The following is a 20840-nucleotide window of genomic DNA, read 5'->3' on the forward strand; positions in this document are numbered from 1 at the left end:
AGAAACAACAGTAGTGACGCAACCCCACACTGTGCTCTCGGTCTCTAGGTGGGATGACAAAGTAACACAACTTCACCCTGTTACCCAATCAGAACCTGAATTTGAAAGAAAAAAGGAAATTCATTAATAAAACACACCAAATTGACAGTAGAAACGGGGCTAAAGGTGGTGTCACACACAGCGAAGGCGACAACGACGTCGCTGCTACATCACCATTTTCTGTGACATAGCAGCGACGTCCCGTCGCTGTCGCTGTGTGTGACATCCAGCAACGAGCTGGCCCCTGCTGTGAGGTCGCCGCTCGTTGCTGAATGTCCTGCTTCATTTTTTGCTCGTCGCTCTCCCGCTGTGAAGCACACATCGCTGTGTGTGACAGCGAGAGAGCGACGAACTGAAGCGAGCAGGGAGCAGGAGCAGGCGTCTGGCAGCCTGCGGTAAGTGGTACCCATGGTAAACATCGGGTAACCAAGAAACCCTTTCCTTGGTTACCCGATATTTACATTAGCTACTAACACCGCCGCTCTCACGCTGCCAGTGCCGGCTCCCTGCTCCCTGCACACGTAGCTGGAGTACACATCGGGTTAATTACCCAATGTGTACTCCAGCTACTGAGCAGGGAGCCGGCACTGGCAGCGTGAGAGCACACCGCTTAGCGCTGGCTCCCTGCACACGTAGCCGGAGCCGGAGTACACATCGGGTAATTAACCCGATGTGTTCCCTGCTAGGAGAGCAGGGAGCCAGCGCTGGTAACCAAGGTAAATATCGGGTAATGGTTACCCGATATTTACCTTAGTTACCAAGTGCAGAATGGCTTCTACAGCGACGCGTGTCGTTATGATCGCTGCTGCGTCTGCTGTGTTTGACAGCTAAGCAGCGATCATAACAGCGACTTACTAGGTCACTGTTTCATCACAGAAAATGGTGACGTAACAGCGACATCGTTGTCGCTGTCACTATGTGTGAACCCAGCTTAAGTGCAGCCCTGTGTCTGCCTCTTATTGACAGTAAGCTAAACCTGATCATCTCCGTGCCAGTTAGTGGGTGTATACTACTGAGGAGGAGCTAACGATTCTTGCATAGTATCAGCATTCTAGGGGCAGCAGCATACCTTCATCGTTTACTGTCCCCCCCAATAAAGCGACAGAGAAAAATAATCTTATTTTGAAGGTGCTGGATTAATTTCCATGAGAAAAAAAAACATATAAAGTTTTATGGAAGGTTCTATCAACTGCTCAGTAAAAAACAACAACACACGGATAACCCTCAGATCTGTTTTTTTTTTTTTATCTTGGGCACATTCATTTGAATGGGCAAGTTTGATCCACCAATCTGCCACAATTAAAGACGTCCATTTTTTATCAGACAATTGGTCTGCAAACAAGGAACAAAAAAGGACAATGTACTGTATATGTGTTCTATCAGTGATATAAACATACGAGAATAACGAACTTCTGAATGAGACATCTATTATCAGCAGTAATAACAGAAAACAATAGTAACACATGATAAAAACAGAACTGAAAGGATCTTTATTAATTATGGAATACAGAACAATAAATATAGATCGGGACATGGCTTGTTCTTCGGATAGATACAGTAAGAAAAAAGTGAATGTATAAATATACAAATCTATATGTATAAAACAGTGGTTCACAACGTTACAAGAAAACAGTGAGCAGCAAACCCCAGCCCATGTCCTCTCACAGGATTTCTCAATCACAAGGCCAGTACTTGGTGGGTGCACTAAAGGCTTCAGTCCTTGTAAGCCTCTGTTCACACCACATTTGTGGTTCAAGTTCTGACATTTATTTTACATCTCTGTAGCCTGATTTCCTTTTATTTTTTCTTTTGTCTCAACCATAATAAAAAGCACAGGTACTGTAAATATGATTGTAAAGGGAATCAACAATAGATGTATACATCTCTATAGTCATAAGGTTGCATACGACTGGAGCAAACATAATGGCAAAATGTGGTGTGAACCCAAGCCTTAGCTATGTGTAAAGGTGCCAAGCAATTACTTGCTAGGCATACAGTACAGACCAAACGTTTGGACACGCCTTCTCATCTCTAGAACAACTGTTCAGAGGAGACTTTGTGCAGCAGGCCTTCATGGTAAAATATCTGCTAGGAAACCACTGCTAAGGACAGGCAACAAGCAGAAGAGTCTTGTTTGGGCTAAAGAACACAAGGAATGGACATTAGACCAGTGGAAATATGTGCTTTGGTCTGATGAGTCCAAATTTGAGATCTTTGGATCCAACCACCATGTCTTTGTAGAAAAGGTGAACGGATGGACTCTACATGCCTGGTTACATAGTTACATAGTTACTTAGGTTGAAAAAAGACCTAGGTCCATCTAGTTCAACCTTCCTCCACCAGTTCTACATTTAGTCACTAAGTCATTTATAACCAACAATGTTGTGTGTACTGAGGAAATCATCCAGCCCTTTTTTAAAAGCTGTTATAGTATCTGCCATTACTACCTCTTGTGGTAGTGTATTCCACAGTCTGACCGCTCTAACTGTAAAGAACCCTTTCCTATTTAGGTGTCGGAATCGCTTTTCTTCCACTCGCAGTGAGTGCCCCCTGGTCCTTAGTATTGTTTTCGGAAGAAATAAGTCATGTGCCAGTCCTTTATATTGACCACACATGTATTTATACATATAAATGAGATCTCCTCTGAGACATCTTTTTTCTAAGCTAAACATATCTAACTTTTTCAACCTGTCATCATATGGGAGGCCTTCCATTCCTTGTAATAGTCTAGTTGCCCGCCTTTGAACTGACTCTAACTTCTGAATGTCCTTTTTAAAATGTGGAGCCCAAAACTGGATCCCGTATTCCAGATGTGGCCTTACAAGTGATTTATAGAGGGGTAACAATACGTTGGGATCACTTGATCTAATCTCTCTTTTTATACACCCTAAAATCTTGTTTGCTTTTGCAGCTGCTGCTTGACATTGAGTGCTGCTGCTCAGCTTATTTGTAATGAGAATACCCAAGTCCTTCTCCTGTTCTGTAGTCCCGAGTTTACTTCCATTTAATGTATACGCAGCTATAGGATTACTCCGTCCTAGGTGCATTACTTTACATTTATCAACATTAAATCTCATTTGCCAAGTATCTGCCCATTCTGACATCTTATCCAGATCTTTTTGTAATATTGTACTATCCAGGTCAGTTTTTAATATCCTACATAGTTTGGTGTCATCGGCAAAGACTGACACGGTACTATCAATCCCATCCACAAGGTCATTAATAAAGAGAGTAAAAAGAATCGGTCCAAGCACAGATCCCTGCGGCACCCCACTGCTGACTATAGCCCATTTAGAGAATGTACCATTTATGACTACTCTTTGTTTCCTATCTTTTAGCCAATTCCTTACCCAGTTGCATATTGTGTCCCCTAGTCCTTGCTTCTGGAGCTTTAGTATAAGGCTATTATGTGGTACAGTATCAAATTGCTTTGCAAAGTCCAAATAAATCACATCAGCTGCATTACCAATATCCAGGTTTGAACTTACCCCCTCATAGAACCCCAACAGGTTGGTTAGACACGACTTATCTTTCATGAATCCATGCTGTTTGTCAGTTATCATATTATTTTCTGCAATATATTTTTGCATGTCATCCCTTAAAATGCCCTCAAAAACTTTGCATACTACTGATGTCAGGCTTACTGGACGGTAGTTGCCTGGATCTACCCTCTTACCTTTCTTAAATATCGGTACCACATCAGCAATTCTCCAATCCTGAGGCACCAACCCTGTTACAAGTGAGTCTAAAAAGATGATGGTTCCCACCGTGAAGCATGGAGGAGGAGGTGTGCTGGTGTGGGGGCACTTTGCTGGTGACGCTGTTGGTGATTTATTCAAAATTGAAGGCATACAGAACCAGCATGCCTACCACAGCATCTTGCAGCGGCGTGCTATTCCATCTGGTTTGCGTTTAGTTGGACCATCATTTATTTTTCAACAGGACAATGACCCCAAACACACCTCCTGGCTGTGTAAGGGCTATTTGACTACGAAGGAGAGTGATGGGGTGCTATGCCAAATGATCTGGTCTCCACAGTCACCAGACCTGATCCTAATCGATATGGTTTGGGGTGAGCTGGACCGCAGAGTGAAGGCAAAAGGGCCAACAAGTGCTAAGCATCTCTAGGAACTCCTTCAAGACTGTTGGAAAACCATTTCCGGTGACTACCTCTTGAAGGTCATCAAGAGAATGCCAAGAGTGTGCAAAGTAGTAATGAAAGCAAAAGGTGGCTACTTTGAAGAACCTAGAATATAAGACATATTTTCAGTTGTTTCACACTTTTTTAAGTATTTCATTCCACATGTTTTAATTCATAGTTTTGATGCCTTCAATGTGAATCTTCAATTTTCAGAGTCATGAAAATAAAGATAACTCTTTGAATGAGAAGGTGTGTCCAAACTTTTGGTCTGTACTGTATATGTAGTTATTGGGTTACCAACGCATTAACAAGTTATTTCAATCAGATGGAAAAAGGAAGGTATACATTTACTGTGTTCCCTTTTAATATGTCTAAAATCATTGGGATTATTCTCCTAAAACAAGTGATAACTATCTTGAATGTTTAAAAGCTCCATGATATGCTGAACCAGCAAAGTGAAGGTTGAGAAAGGGGCAAATACTGGAAAATGGTAGCTGAAAACACCCCTGGTTCTAACTCCAGCTTGACCTAGCCACTGTTTCCCCACATTTCTCCTCTCCAAAGTTGGTAGCATATTTTGTGCAAATTATAGTCCAATGTACAATAATTGCTCAAATTCTCCCAATTTCCACTTTTGGTTTCTATTCAGTTGAATCATACTATGCACCGAGCTTAATATCACCTGCTGCATCACACATGGGAAGTCAGACATTCATCCATCTCGATTAAACATGTACTGTATATATTGTGCCTTTTGAAAAATAATAGAATTGTCCATCCAATATGTCTTCTGGTGGAAAGAACTCCCTAAAATGATGGATCCTCTAGATTCTTTCTGTCACATTGCCATGGTAATAGTTCTTACAGAATTGATATAAATGTGCCAGTGGGGCATTTCACCCATTTTTCTGGAACTTTTATTTGTCTGTTTTTTCTAAGAAATCAGAAATCTGATGAACAGGAAAGTGCGCAATATAGCATGGGATATGAGGCGACCATTACGTGATAGTCAATCATTTACCTAAAAATTTGAATGCCGTGTCACATACGCATGCTGAAAATTCTCAAAAAGATTGTATTCCACAGAGATAAACAAGAATATTGGTTTGTAATGACTTCTGAAATGTCTTCTTCTTGAACTTACAGGTTGCCATGAATGATCTTTGGACATGATTCTGGAGGGATGCAGTGAGACTCATGTTCTACGAGCCCGGCAGGGCATTGACAGCCAGGAACACATGGTTTAAAGCAGTGAGACTCCAAGACGCCAAGTGGAACATCTTTGTTAAAACAAGTCTTGGGGCAGGGAGGACCGCATTCATCAAACACATAACCTCTATCGTATGGACAGCCAACAGCTGTAAGAGAATAAATGATTACAAATGATATGGTTATTATAATATACAATTACTTTGAATTATCTTTAGAAGTATATTTAATATGTAGCCTTGTACTCCACTGATAAGCTAATGTGAACAGTTAATATGGTGGGAAATACAAGGCTGATCAAAACAATTCATGGTTTTGGTGGTAACAGTTGAGAAGATATTACCCATTAGCTAGCCCTGTAGTTTTTTGTTCTCTTGGGGATGCACCATAATTCATTGCCTTGAGATTTTCCATATAATGCAAAATTCTGGTGCCCACCAAATCGAATAATAGCTGATCATGATGGTGCAAGGTGTCAACGACCATTTGATCTAATACTAATAGCCTATCCCAAGGTTAGGTCATCGATGTCGTACTTCTGGATGACCTCTAAAGAATCACTGCTTTAACGGTAGCTGATTAGCTAAATCTTTACGAAAATCAGTACTTGTTACAGGCTATTACCCCATTAATACAGCTCATCTATTCTTTACATTTTAAGTAAAAGTTAAAACAAATTCAAAGCAGCTTTACCATCAAGACTACCTCTTTCTATTCATTTCTCAGGCTGACAGCACCCTCACAACTGCCTTAGTGACATTAAGGATATCAATACCGATCAAATGAAGAAATTCAACTGTACTAAAACAGATCTTATTCTTTACTGCTTCATATTCGGAGATATTATTTGTAATAGGTATGTAAAAGTGTAATTACCACATAATGCTGGAGATCTCCATTGTAGAATAACGCCGGCTTCTCGGCACTCTGATGCATAAGCTTCCAAAGCGTCACAGAGGCACTCATCTCCAGCCCCACAAGCGCATAAGTCATAAACACATGAGGCGAAGAACATCTCAGGAAGAACCACTTTGTGACATGGCTCAAACACACTGGACTTCAGCAATTTACAGCGGCTATTGGCTTCTTTTCTGGCACGATAACCAGCCTGCTTGCAAGGATCCACATCTTGTCCATCCCAGCAGTCACTAACGGAGTCATTACTTTGTACCTAGCACAAAATGCATAATTGTTGTCAAGGGCTAGCAAATGTTAACCTGGGGCGGGCAATCTTAAAGCACTGGCCTACAAGTAGCAGCGGTCCATCTTTAATATTAGTATTGATATTTTTTTTGCATTACTAATAGGAGGTGTATCAGTTCAGTGATATAAAATCATAATAATCTTAAAACTAGTTGATTGTCCCAAATGTGGAACATCAGCAACAAAAATTCGAATCTAGTAGTCCACTATACCAAATTCAGTACATGAGGTTCTACATAATATCATCTTCACCAAGGAACTGACACTTACTACATAGATAATGCACCAGAACCAAGCTTACCACATAGATACGGGAACACAACCAAACTTTCTACATAAATACAAAAACATACCAAGCTTACTGTATAGATAGGGGAACAGAATCAAGCTTACTACATAGATAGGGAATTGAGAATCAAGCTTACAATATCGATATGGGAACAGAACCAAGCTTACTACATAGATAGGGAAATAGAATTGAGCTTACTACACAGAGACTGCACTAAAAGTAAGCTTACTAAATAGATAATGTACCAGAACCAAACTTAGTACATTGATAGGGTAACAGAGCCGAGCTTACTACATATATATGGGGAACAAAACTAAACTTACTGCATAGTTATGGTAACAGAACAAAGCTTATTTAAATACATACAGGAACATAACCAAGCTTACAAAATAGATACGGAGCCAAAACCGAACTTATTACATACACAGAGAAATAGAACTGAGCTTGCTAAATAGATGTGGGAACAGAACCAAGCTTACTACATAGGTACCTCTACCAGAACCAAGCTCAATACAAATATAACGTAACGGAGCTGTGCTTACTACATAGACATAGGAACAGTACCGAGTTTACTACATAGATACAGGAACAAAACCAAACTTAAAAGTTAGGTTACGCAATAGAAGTAAGTATACTTCATAAATTTTGGAATAGAAAAAGGTGTTAAAAAGAAAAGTAAATGTAAACTAGCATTTAATTTTTATACCGTTGTCTGTGGGAAACCTAACATATAAAAACAAGGTACTAATCTAGAATAACCGATTCTGTACATTACAATCTAGGCAACAGCCAAGTAAAGTATATATATTGTAAAAAAAATAAATAAGAAAAAAATAAATAAATAAATAAATAAATAAAAAAACGTGTTTTTATATATTATATATATATATATATATATATATATATCTATATATATATAGATATATATATAGATATATATATACTAGAAGGTGGCCCGATTCTACGCATCGGGTATTCTAGAATTTACGTATTGTGTAGTTCATGTATGATTTTTGTTATATATATATATATATAGATGTTGTTGTGTGTAGTTACCAAGTGTTTGTGTAGGGCGCTGTACATGTTCTGGGTGTGGCGGGGGGTGAGAGCGGTGTTGTATGTGTGTTGCGTGTGTTGCGTTGTTTGTGGAGCGCTGTGTGTCTGTAGCGTTGTGTGTGTGTGTTCTGCGGTTTGTGTGTGTGTGGTGTGTTTTGGGGGAGGTATGTTTTGAGCAATGTGTGTGTTGTGCGGTATGTGCGTATATTTGTGTGTGCTGCGGTGTTTGTGTGTTGGGTGTTGTGTGTGTGCAGCATTGTCTGTGTGTGTGGGTGTCTGTGTAGGGCGTTGTTTGTGGTTCCCAGTGTGTGTGTGTTGTGCAGTGCGCGTGTGTGTGTGTGTTGGGGGGAGGTGTGCACCTCCCATCGTGCTCCATCCCCCATGCTGCGCACCCCCCATCGTGCTCCATCCCCCATGCAGCGCACTCCCCATCGTGCTGCATCCCCCATGCTGCGCACTCCCAAACGTGCTCCATCCGCCATGCCGCGCACTCCCAAACGTGCTCCATCCGCCATGCTGCGCACTCCCAAACGTGCTCCATCCGCCATACTGCGCACTCCCCATCGTGCTGCATCCCCCATGCTGCGCACTCCCAAACGTTCTCCATCCGCCATGCTGCGCACTCCCCATCGTGCTCTATCCGCCATGCTGCGCACTCCCAAACGTGCTCCATCCCCCATGCTGCGCACCCCCCATCGTGCTCCATCCCCCATGCAGCGCACTCCCCATCATGCTGCATCCCCCATGCTGCGCATTCCCAAACGCGGTCCATCCCCCATGCTGCGCACTCCCAAACGTGCTCCATCCGCCATGCTGCGCACTCCCCATCGTGCTCTATCCGCCATGCTGCACACTCCCAAACGTGCTCCATCCGCCATGCTGCGCACTCCCAAACGTGCTCCATCCGCCATGCTGCGCACCCCCCATCATGCTCCATCCGCCATGCTGCGCACTCCCAAACGTGCTCCATCCGCCATGCTGCGCACTCCTAAACGTGCTCCACCCGCCATGCTGCGCACTCCCAAACGTGCTCCATCCGCCATGCTGCGCACTCCCAAACGTGCTCCATCCGCCATGCTGCGCACTCCCAAACGTGGTCCATCCGCCATGCTGCGCACTCCCAAACGTGCTCCATCCGCCATGCTGAACACAAAGGGAGGAAGGGCACTACCCGTGGGATCTCCAGGTATACAGAAAACTATACCAATTAGGAAAAGGGGAAAGAGGTATACCAAATACGGGATCACCACATTGTCAAACAATCAAGGAGTTAATTTTATTGTACACAAAAAAACCACATGTCCGCACCGGAAGTGTGGCACACACAAAAGGTAATAAAAACACTTAAAAAGCCTATGGCATTTAAACCTATCACATTGGGAAACAATATATATAATATATAATGTATATAACAAGAGATTATATGAATATAATATACGTGACCTCTCCTTAATGCACCATACACATGTTATAAACAGTATCTACACATTGCATTGCTACCAAATTGATCCTGAATAGTGGATCAGTTGGATATACCACAGATAATAATACAATTTACAACACTATATGCACTTTGGTAAAGGCCTAGGCCTCCAAATATCCAGAAGGTGTAAGTAAAAGATGCTAAATAAACATCAAGCTGCAGTATTATCTCCTAACATGACTGGCTACAAGAATCTTACTGTATTGGGACGACATGACCAAAAACCAGTGTAACCCAGGGAAATCAGGGCAGTTCTTCTACACCAAGCCTTCAGGGTCCCTTTGGTCTATACTCACTATCGGTGAGATGCCAGAAAAATATCAGGATGCATGCAAATGGAGGTAGCATCAGGAGGGGGTTTCCCAAGGGATTACCCATCTGCCATGCTGCGCACTCCCCAACGTGCTCCATCCGCCATACTGCGCACTCCCAAACGTGCTCCATCCGCCATACTGCGCACTCCCCATCGTGCACCATCCGGCATGCTGCGCACTCCCAAACGTGCTCCATCCGCCATACTGCGCACTCCCCATCGTGCTGCATCCCCCATGCTGCGCACTCCCAAACGTGCTCCATCCGCCATTGTGCGCAGTCCCCATCGTGCTCTATCCGCCATGCTGCGCACTCCCAAACGTGCTCCATCCCCCATGCTGCGCACCCCCCATCGTGCTCAATCCCCCATGCAGCGCACTCCCCATCGTGCTGCATCCCCCATGCTGTGCATTCCCAAACGTGCTCCATCCGCCATGCTGCGCACTCCCAAACGTGGTCCATCCGCCATGCTGCGCACTCCCAAACGTGCTCCATCCGCCATACTGCGCACTCCCCATCGTGCTGCATCCCCCATGCTGCGCACTCCCAAACATGCTCCATCCGCCATGCTGCGCACTCCCCATCGTGCTCTATCCGCCATGCTGCACACTCCCAAACGTGCTCCATCCGCCATGCTGCGCACCCCCCATCATGCTCCATCCGCCATGCTGCGCACTCCCAAACGTGCTCCATCCGCCATGCTGCGCACTCCCAAACGTGCTCCACCCGCCATGCTGCGCACTCCCAAACGTGCTCCATCCGCCATGCTGCGCACTCCCAAACGTGCTCCATCCGCCATGCTGCGCACTCCCAAACGTGGTCCATCCGCCATGCTGCGCACTCCCAAACGTGCTCCATCCGCCATGCTGCGCACTCCTAAACATGCTCCACCCGCCATGCTGCGCACTCCCAAACGTGCTCCATCCGCCATGCTGCACACTCCTAAACGTGCTCCACCCGCCATGCTGCGCACTCCCAAACGTGCTCCATCCGCCATGCTGCGCACTCCCAAACGTGCTCCATCCGCCATGCTGCGCACTCCCAAACGTGCTCCATCCGCCATACTGCGCACTCCCCATCGTGCACCATCCGGCATGCTGCGCACTCCCAAACGTGCTCCATCTGCCATGCTGCGCACTCCCAAACGTGCTCCATCCGTCATGCTGCGCACTCCCAAACATGCTCCATCCCCCATGCCGCGCACTCCCAAACGTGCTCCATCCGCCATGCTGCGCACTCCCAAACGTGGTCCATCCGCCATGCTGCGCACTCCCAAACGTGGTCCATCCACTATGCTGCGCACTCCCAAACGTGGTCCATCCGCCATGCTGCGCACTCCCAAACGTGCTCCATCCGCCATGCTGCGCACTCCCAAACGTGCTCCATCCGCCATGCTGCGCACTCCCAAACGTGCTCCATCCGCCATGCTGCTCACTCCCAAACGTGCTCCATCCGCCATGCTGCGCACTCCCAAACGTGCTCCATCCTCCATGCTGCGCACTCCCAAACGTGGTCCATTCGCCATGCTGCGCACTCCCAAACGTGCTCCATCCTCCATGCTGCGCACTCCCAAACCTGGTCCATCCGCCATGCTGCGCACTCCCAAACGTGCTCCATCCCCCATGCTGCGCACTCCCCATCGTGTTCCATCCCCCATGCTGCACCAGCATCAGCCTCTCTGCCCGCAGCATCAGCCTCTCTGCCCGCAGCATCAGCCTCTCTGCCCGCAGCATCAGCCTCTCTCCTCCCAGCATCAACCTCTCTCCTCCCAGCATCAACCTCTCTCCTCCCAGCATCAACCTCTCTCCTCCCAGCATCAGCCTCTCTCCTCACAGCATCAGCCTCTCTCCTCCCAGCATCAGCCTTTTCTGTCCCTAGCATCAGCCTCTCTCCTCCCAGCCTACCCCAGCCTCAGCCTCCCTCAGCATCAGCCTCTCTTCTCTCAGCCTCCCCCTCCCAGCCTTCCCCAGGATCAGCCTCTCTCATCCCAGCATCAGCCTCTCTCCTCCCAGCATCAGCCTCTCCTCTCTGTCCCCAGCATCAGCCTCTCTCCTCCCAACCTTCCCCAGCATCAGCCTCTCTCCTCCCAGCCTCTCTCTCTTCCCAGCCTCCCCCAGCATCAGCCTCTCTCCTTCCAGCCTCCCCCAGCATCAGCCTCTCTCCTTCCAGCCTCCCCCAGCATCAGCCTCCCTCTCCCAGCCTTCCCCAGGATCAGCCTCTCTCCTCCCAGCCTCCATCCTCCCAGACTCCCCCAGCATCAGCCTCCCCCAGCATCAGCCTCTCTCCTTCCAGCCTCCCCCAGCATCACCCTCTCTCCTTCCAGCCTCCCCCAGCATCAGCCTCCCTCTCCCAGCCTTCCCCAGGATCAGCCTCTCTCCTCCCAGCCTCCGTCCTCCCAGCCTTCCCCAGCATCAGCTTTCCCGTCCCAGCCTCCCTCAGCATCAGCCTTCCCCAGCATCAGCCTCTCTCCTCCCAGCCTCAGCCTCTCCCCTTCCAGGCTCCCCAAGCATCAGCCTCTCTCCTTCCAGCCTCCCTCAGCATCAGCCTCCCCTTCCCAGCCTTCCCCAGGATCAGCCTCTCTCCTCCCAGCCTCCTTCAGCATCAGCCTTCCCCTCCCAGTCTCCCCCAGCATCAGCCTCCCCCTCCCAGCCTTCCCCAAGATCAACCTCTCTGCTCCCAGCCTCCTCCAGCACGCCGTGCTCCTCTGCCGACACTCACAAAAACCCGATCGCATAAACTCACACACACAACCGATCGCATACACTCACACACACAACCGATCGCATACACTCACACACACCCGATCGCATACACTTACACACACCCGATCTCATACACTCACACACACAGACACTGACGAAATCGCACATACGCGCTCACACTCACAACATCCGGAGATACCACATGCTTCTGGCCATGTGATCCTCCGTCAGGTCCTGGAAGGTCACAGCAGCACAGTATCGAGGCCGAGAAGCAAGCGATATCGCCGGATGCTGTGAGTGTGTGGATGCGATGTGATGTGTGTGTGAGGTGTGTGTGAGGTGTGTGTGAGAGTGAGTGTGATCTGATGTGTGTGTATGTGTGTGTGTGCTGTTATGTGTGTGCGTGTGGATCTTCCGCCGCTGCAGGACCTTGATGCGCTTGTTACCAACGTATCCCGTCCCCCGCTCGCACGGGAGCCTACACCAGCATACGGCGGCAAAGCCAGCAATGCAAGGGTAAGTGTCGGCTGGGTTGGCGGCGTACGCTGATGTGGGCTCCCAAAGGGGGGGGGGAGTACAGTACTCACCTGGGAGTCGTGGCTCCGTGACAGCCGTGTCAGTTCGGGGAATGCGCGGGGGGGGGGGCGGGGCCAGAGCTAGCGTGCATTGTGTGAGGGGGCGGGGCGTGGTGTGGCCGAATTGCCAATGCCTGCAGGGTGCCGGGCGAGAGGCCAATCTGTGGGGGGGCGGAGCCTGGGCGAGCGGCTGGCCAATCCGTGTGGGGGCGCAGCCTGGGCGAGCGGCCAATCCGTGTGGGGGGGCGGGGCCATGGTGAGCCCAGCGGTCAATCAGCTTTGTGTCACCATAAGGACACAATTTTGGAGCATGACAGACAGACAGATAGACAGACAGACAGACAGACAGACAGACAGAATAAGGCAATTATATATATAGATATATATGTATATATATAAAAAAGATATGAAGGTAGCGTTCTGCAGAGCCATGGATTATAAGAGTTTCATGTAGTACAAATATGGTCACATTCAACCATCTTTTTGCCAGGTAAAGTCAGTTTTTGTTCTTATTTTATCCCCACTGCTCCCGAGTATTCTGTTTTGTTTTTCTTTTTTAAAATTCGGCATATAGTTCCAAAGGTATGAGCCTTTTTATAGTCTCTATCAAAGAATTGGAGTTCACAGGAAAATTATGCAGAGCAGGCTAAAGACATGTCCCGTGGGGCCTACTCTGCTCACTTACCCTGTGAGCAATGTCCCCTTGGTAGAGATTAGAAAAGTTAGATCTAGATTGAAAAGCCTGTATATTTTAAACTGAACGGCTAATTTTACAGAAACTAAAACTGGATTGCTCAGAGCATTAGAGGGAATAAAATAAGCACCACTTATTTATTATAAGAAATATTGGCCACCTGATGACAGGTTTCAAGAGTAACCATTGTTTTACTTTTTTTTCATAATGCAATAGTAATTGTAAAAATAATAAATTTTGCAATATATCTAATCTGAGGAATCCACTTCTTTTTACTTCTGAGCTAATCATTTATTTTAAAAATTCTTAACTCACGGGTAAAATCTGTCTTTATTGAATACAGACCTTGCCATTTCTGAGATCAGAGATGGCAGTTGGTGCTCATTCATTTCTGTAGAGAATACTTATTGTCATTTCATGAGAATGTCTTTGTCTCTATCTCCTTCCTCTGTCCCTGGCCATAGAATTTTAAAAGCACCAAGTGTCAATGTGTCGCCCTGGACAAGCCAGGGGACACAGGTAACAACACACACACCCCCACCCCCAGCAGTTCACAGCAGACATCCCCAAAGTGACCTGCTTTCTGCCTCGGGCTCAGACTGACACACCAGGTGGGCGGAGTCAGGAGATGGAGGCGCCCACCCAGGAGTGAGCTGGCCTGAGGCAGGAAACAAGCCCAGTCAAGTCCTAGGAAGGAAGAGAGAAGGTCTGCAGAGAGGCAGACATAGCCAGGGGCCTAGGTTGGAGCCTAGGGCCTCGTACAGAGAGTCCGGCAGACGGTAGTGGCCGTCTGCAGGGAGCCGGGGAGACAGCTGGTGGAACCGTAGGTAGCCGGGGCTGGGCGGTGGCCCACCGGTACTGAACCGGGGAGCCAGCTGGAAGCCGGAACGCAGGAGGAGGGTGCACTGAGGCGAAAGAAAGGACTTATCCCACTAAACTGGGTCAGGGGAGAAACAACAACAGCAGCCGTCTGAGGGACCCGTCCAACCAGCCGTTTGTTTACCGAGAACTGTGTCGTGTTTACTGGCTGAGTGAGTACCTCCAGCGCTGCCCCTGCGCCCCTGCACCTCCACAGGCCCCCTAGCCCGCCTGTCCACCATCTCAACTCCATCACTGGGCCCCGGGATCACCAACCCCTACCCACGGAGGGGCAACACAACAACTGGCTGCTCCATACCATCACTCCCGGGATCCCCAGCCAGAGCAGCGGTGGTGTACACTCAATCACCACGACCGTGGGTGGCGTCACGGACAATAAACAATCCCCACACCCAAACCCCCTTTCACTCACGGGCGAGGAGCGCCGCTAGAGTCCCCGGGATCCGGCCCGTCGCTCGAGCCACCGAGCAGCAGCAGGCCGCAGCAGCTGCGGCAGCCGGACCCGAGCAGTGGGAGAGCGCGGCGTCCCCTCCTCCGCCCGCGACATCATCTATCACTATATTGAGAAAATCTGTCTTCACCGAAAACAGATATTTCCAATGAATTGAGAAGAAAGAGCAATCCAGTAGGAGACGGAAGCAGATTCCACTGATAACAAATATTACAACGTTGCTTATTTTCATGTGTACCATTGATTTATAAAATAAAATTTAAAACAATTACTCTTTAATTAGTAGGTGGTCAAAGCAGCTGTTGTGAGATCAGCCTGGAGGGCATATGTCCCTTTGCCCAGCCCGCACCTAATTGTCGGTTATACTAGGAAAACCAGCTGATACATCATTTTTTGTGTTTTACTTTCATAAAGGTATCAAGGTCCTTTTTGTGACCAGTTTTAATAAACTTACCCTCCAGCTATTCCCAAAGGCAGCCTCTGATAGAAGGATCTGTCCCCTGCGATCTCGCATATCATCTTGAGGATAGTTATTGAAATTGCCACATAAGCCACACAGATGATCTCGATAAGTTCCTGGAACGCTGACCTCTAGGTGAGAACGTCCATTCCACTGTACCTAGTGGATATGAATCCAAAGAATAATATTAGTCAATTACACCACAATGCCAACCTCTACAGACCAATTTCCAGAGTAATTAGGAGCTTAGTAACACATGGGCAGCAATTCAGTCTTTATTGTTAGTTTTCATATTTCATCACCTTCACTCCAATGTTACTGTTTAGCAGAATAGTATTTGTTTTCCTCTCAATATAAATGTAGGGTTCTTTTAGGAATGGCAGCTCTACGGTCTGGTAATCAACCTGTGGGTACAGACAGACAGTGAATAACATTCACAAAAATTATCATGGAGAATTATGGCACAATTACAATGAAAGTATCTGACACATTCCCATTCCCCTTCCAATCATCTCTTTAAAGAGCAACCTGTCAGTTGCCATAAATATAATTTTTTACTAGGTGTAAATGCCACTGTTCCCCTAAATGTGGCATTTATGCTACACCATTCCCGAGATAAGGGTCCTCTGTTTACCAAGTGAGCATGGACTCTTCTCTGTGGAAGCTCAAGCCCAGGAAGTTAGCCAAAAATACTAGCTTTAAATACAGAGAAAAGGGGGCATATCGCAGGAACAGAAACAGATAAAAACTATGTCAGACTTAAGAGAACAGAGACATCGAAATTATGTAAAAATAAAATGTAATTATGGCAAGTGACAGGTCCTCTTTAATATGCATTGCTTACCATCACAACCCAGTCCTGAAGGAGCTGCACCACTGCATCACCAATCAACACAGTTACTTCTTTGGTCCATGACACCCCATGTTGACCACGATCATCATTTGTCACATGGATACTATTAGGACAGACAGAATTGCAATAGTAATGTATCTCATTAAAACATAGTATGTATGTTGAATAATTCCCTATTATATAGATATATAATATATCTATCCCTTGAAATTACATTTGTAATAAGTGAGAAACGTATCTATTAGAGATAAGCCAATCTGCCAAGACTCGAGTTTGCCACGTCAGGCAGAATTTACAAGACCATTCGATTTGCATCAAAGTTATTTCCTGTGAACTGACATAGGATATAAAAAGATAATGGACTCTTCCTTGCTCACATGTCCTCCCCAGCCGATTAGGTAGTCCTCCATACTTCTTCTTTTCCCCTTACACAATTGCGTGTATATTTTGCCCCAGGCCTAGTCAGCGCCTCTGGGGAAACACAGTGGTGCAATGGCATGGCGCACAGTAATGTCAAAGACATGGCCCAGCTAGAAGCACTAGCTTAAAATGAAGTAAACCAAAGAAGTGTGCCACTGGGGACAGCAAAAAAGTGGCACTGAGGACCAGCAGCAGGGTTGGTGGGACAGATGAAAAGTGAGAAATTACTATTTTTCTTTTTAATCTTTTGCCAGCCCTCTACAGTTCAGTAAAATTGTGTTGGTAGCTAGTAGTGATGAGCGAGTACTAAAAAGCTCGGGTGCTCGAAGCTCGGGCCGAGCCTCCCAAGATACTCGTGTACTCGGGCCGAGCAACGAGCCCAATGTTATCCTATGGGAGACCCGAGTATTTTTGTGAAATGACCCCCCGGCAGCATGGAGAAACCCTAAAAATGTCACAAAAGTCTCAGAAGAGTGCTCAAATGACATGGCAACAGCATGGGGAAGACCCCTTGAAGCATTTATCACTGAAAAGTCACAGCTGTGAACAATTTTGTCCGCATTTTACGCCATTTTTACGGACTCACCAGAAAACCTTCCAAAATGACCCCAAAATGATTTTTCATGGCGGAAATGTTAAGGGCACATACCCAATAGTGAGATAGAGCTGGTGTATGTTACTTTTTGAGATTAATACATGAAAGATTTTACGTGAAAACATTGTGTGGCACTCCGATGTCCCTGAGAAGAGACGTACATGAAGGCCTCTTGAGTCTAATGTGCCCATTTTGAGGAAGTGAGTCTTTGTAGTATTTTCCTTTGCCAGGGCAGTCCAAAATTGTGAGGTTCACCAATGCCCCTGCATACAGACGTGCATGAGGGCCTGTAAACCTGAAGTGCCCATTGTAAGGAAGTGGGTCTATTGTAGTATAGCCCTTAGGCAGGGCAGCCAAAAATTGGGAGGCTCCACATTGTCCCTGGATAGAGACGTGCATGATGGCCTGTAAACCTGAAGTGCCCATTGTAAGGAAGTAGGTCTATTGTAGTATAGCCCTTAGGCAGGGCAGCCAAAAATTGGGAGGCTCCACATTGTCCCTGGATAGAGACGTGCATGATGGCCTGTAAACCTGAAGTGTCCATTGTAAGGAAGTGGGTCTATTGTAGTATAGCCCTTAGGCAGGGCAGCCAAAAATTGGGAGGCTCCACATTGTCCCTGGATAGAGACGTGCATGATGGCCTGTAAACCTGAAGTGCCCATTGTAAGGAAGTGGGTCTATTTTAGTATAGCCCTTTGCCAGGGCAGCCAAAAATTGGGAGGCTCCTCGTTGTCCCTGGATAGAGACGTGCATGATGGCCTGTAAACCTGAAGTGCCCATTGTAAGGAAGTGGGTCTATTGTAGTATAGCCCTTAGGCAGGGCAGCCAAAAATTGGGAGGCTCCACATTGTCCCTGGATAGAGACGTGCATGATGGCCTGTAAACCTGAAGTGCCCATTGTCAGGAAGTGGGTGTATTATAGTATAGCCCTTAGGCAGGGCAGCCAAAAATTGGGAGGCTCCACATTGTCCCTGGATAGAGACGTGCATGATGGCCTGTAAACCTGAAGTGCCCATTGTAAGGAAGTGGGTCTATTGTAGTATAGCCCTTAGGCAGGGCAGCCAAAAATTGGGAGGCTCCACATTATCCAGGGACAATGTGGAGCCTCCCAATTTTTGGCTGCCCTGCCTAAGGGCTATACTACAATAGACCCACTTCCTTACAATGGGCACTTCAGGTTTACAGGCCATCATGCACGTCTCTATCCAGGGACAATGTGGAGCCTCCCAATTTTTGGCTGCCCTGCCTAAGGGCTATACTATAATACACCCACTTCCTGACAATGGGCACTTCAGGTTTACAGGCCATCATGCACGTCTCTATCCAGGGACAATGTGGAGCCTCCCAATTTTTGGCTGCCCTGCCTAAGGGCTATACTACAATAGACCCACTTCCTTACAATGGGCACTTCAGGTTTACAGGCCATCATGCACGTCTCTATCCAGGGACAACGAGGAGCCTCCCAATTTTTGGCTGCCCTGGCAAAGGGCTATACTAAAATAGACCCACTTCCTTACAATGGGCACTTCAGGTTTACAGGCCATCATGCACGTCTCTATCCAGGGACAATGTGGAGCCTCCCAATTTTTGGCTGCCCTGGCAAAGGGCTATACTAAAATAGACCCACTTCCTTACAATGGGCACTTCAGGTTTACAGGCCATCATGCACGTCTCTATCCAGGGACAATGTGGAGCCTCCCAATTTTTGGCTGCCCTGCCTAAGGGCTATACTACAATAGACCCACTTCCTTACAATGGGCACTTCAGGTTTACAGGCCATCATGCACGTCTCTATCCAGGGACAATGTGGAGCCTCCCAATTTTTGGCTGCCCTGCCTAAGGGCTATACTACAATAGACCTACTTCCTTACAATGGGCACTTCAGGTTTACAGGCCATCATGCACGTCTCTATCCAGGGACAGAGACGTGCATGATGGCCTGTAAACCTGAAGTGCCCATTGTAAGGAAGTAGGTCTATTGTAGTATAGCCCTTAGGCAGGGCAGCCAAAAATTGGGAGGCTCCACATTGTCCCTGGATAGAGACGTGCATGATGGCCTGTAAACCTGAAGTGCCCATTGTAAGGAAGTGGGTCTATTGTAGTATAGCCCTTAGGCAGGGCAGCCAAAAATTGGGAGGCTCCACATTGTCCCTGGATAGAGACGTGCATGATGGCCTGTAAACCTGAAGTGCCCATTGTAAGGAAGTGGGTCTATTTTAGTATAGCCCTTTGCCAGGGCAGCCAAAAATTGGGAGGCTCCACGTTGTCCCTGGATAGAGACGTGCATGATGGCCTGTAAACCTGAAGTGCCCATTGTAAGGAAGTGGGTCTATTGTAGTATAGCCCTTAGGCAGGGCAGCCAAAAATTGGGAGGCTCCACGTTGTCCCTGGGTAGAGAGGTGCATGAGGGCCTCAAAACATTAAGTGTCCATTGTCAGGAAGTGGGTGTATTATAGTATAGCCCTTAGGCAGGGCAGCCAAAAATTGGGAGGCTCCACATTGTCCCTGGGTAGAGACGTGCATGATGGCCTGTAAACCTGAAGTGCCCATTGTAAGGAAGTGGGTCTATTGTAGTATAGCCCTTAGGCAGGGCAGCCAAAAATTGGGAGGCTCCACGTTGTCCCTGGGTAGAGACGTGCATGAGGGCCTCAAAACATTAAGTGTCCATTGTCAGGAAGTGGGTGTATTATAGTATAGCCCTTAGGCATGGCAGCCAAAAATTGGGAGGCTCCACGTTGTCCCTGGGTAGAGACGTGCATGAGGGCCTCAAAACATTGTTCCCATTGCAAAGGAGCGGGTCTCCTGTCGTTGTAATGTCCATTCTGCAAAGAATGGGCGAAAAAATTTACCACTGGGGGTATACCTGAAACAAAGGCCTAAGTTTTGCAATTTGTAACGGTCATCATCATGGTGGCGCATGAGGAGAAGGAGGAGCAGTCCAGCGATTATCCAAAGTCCAGAAGTGTGTACCCATGGGTGAGTGGAGGTACATGGCAAACTTTAAATTCCGCTCTCATTTGCTGGTGGTGTGGTGAAGTCTGGCCCAATCCAACCCTTGTTCATCTTGATCAGAGTCAGCCTGTCAGCATTTTCAGTTGACAGGCGGGTGCGTTTATCTGTAATGATTCCACCTGCGGCACTAAAAACACGCTCTGACAAAACGCTAGCAGCAGGGCAGGCCAGGACTTCCAAGGCGTAGAGAGCCAATTCATGCCACGTGTCCAGCTTGGATACCCAATAATTGTAAGGCACAGAGGAATGTCGGAGTACAGTTGTTCGATCTGCAAGGTACTCCTTCAGCATCTGGGCAAACTTAGGATTTCTTGTGGCACTACCCCGCACCTCAGGGGCTGTGGTACGTGAGGGGCTGAGAAAACTGTCCCACATCTTAAAGACTGTTCCCCTACCTCTGGCGGATTGGACTTGTGCCTCTCTCGGCTGTACGCCTCGGTTGTCCACTGATTCCTGACCTATGCCGC

General features: G+C 47.2%; 1 protein-coding gene across 1 annotated transcript in view; it reads right to left on the reverse strand.

The window, feature by feature from the left end:
* Positions 1–1506: 1506 nt before the first annotated feature.
* Positions 1507–20840, reverse strand: part of KCP (kielin cysteine rich BMP regulator) — a 338287-nt gene continuing 318953 nt past the window's right edge. Inside the window, exons 50-54 of the mRNA XM_075345388.1 lie at positions 16338–16449; positions 15796–15897; positions 15488–15652; positions 6266–6560; positions 1507–5538 (exon numbers count right to left, since the gene is read on the reverse strand). Coding sequence (XP_075201503.1) covers positions 5321–5538; positions 6266–6560; positions 15488–15652; positions 15796–15897; positions 16338–16449 — 892 coding nt within the window. The 3' untranslated portion in view covers positions 1507–5320. The remainder of the gene's footprint in view (positions 5539–6265; positions 6561–15487; positions 15653–15795; positions 15898–16337; positions 16450–20840) is intronic.

This window comes from Anomaloglossus baeobatrachus, chromosome 4, assembly GCF_048569485.1.
Source record: "Anomaloglossus baeobatrachus isolate aAnoBae1 chromosome 4, aAnoBae1.hap1, whole genome shotgun sequence".
Classification (NCBI taxonomy): domain Eukaryota; kingdom Metazoa; phylum Chordata; class Amphibia; order Anura; family Aromobatidae; genus Anomaloglossus; species Anomaloglossus baeobatrachus.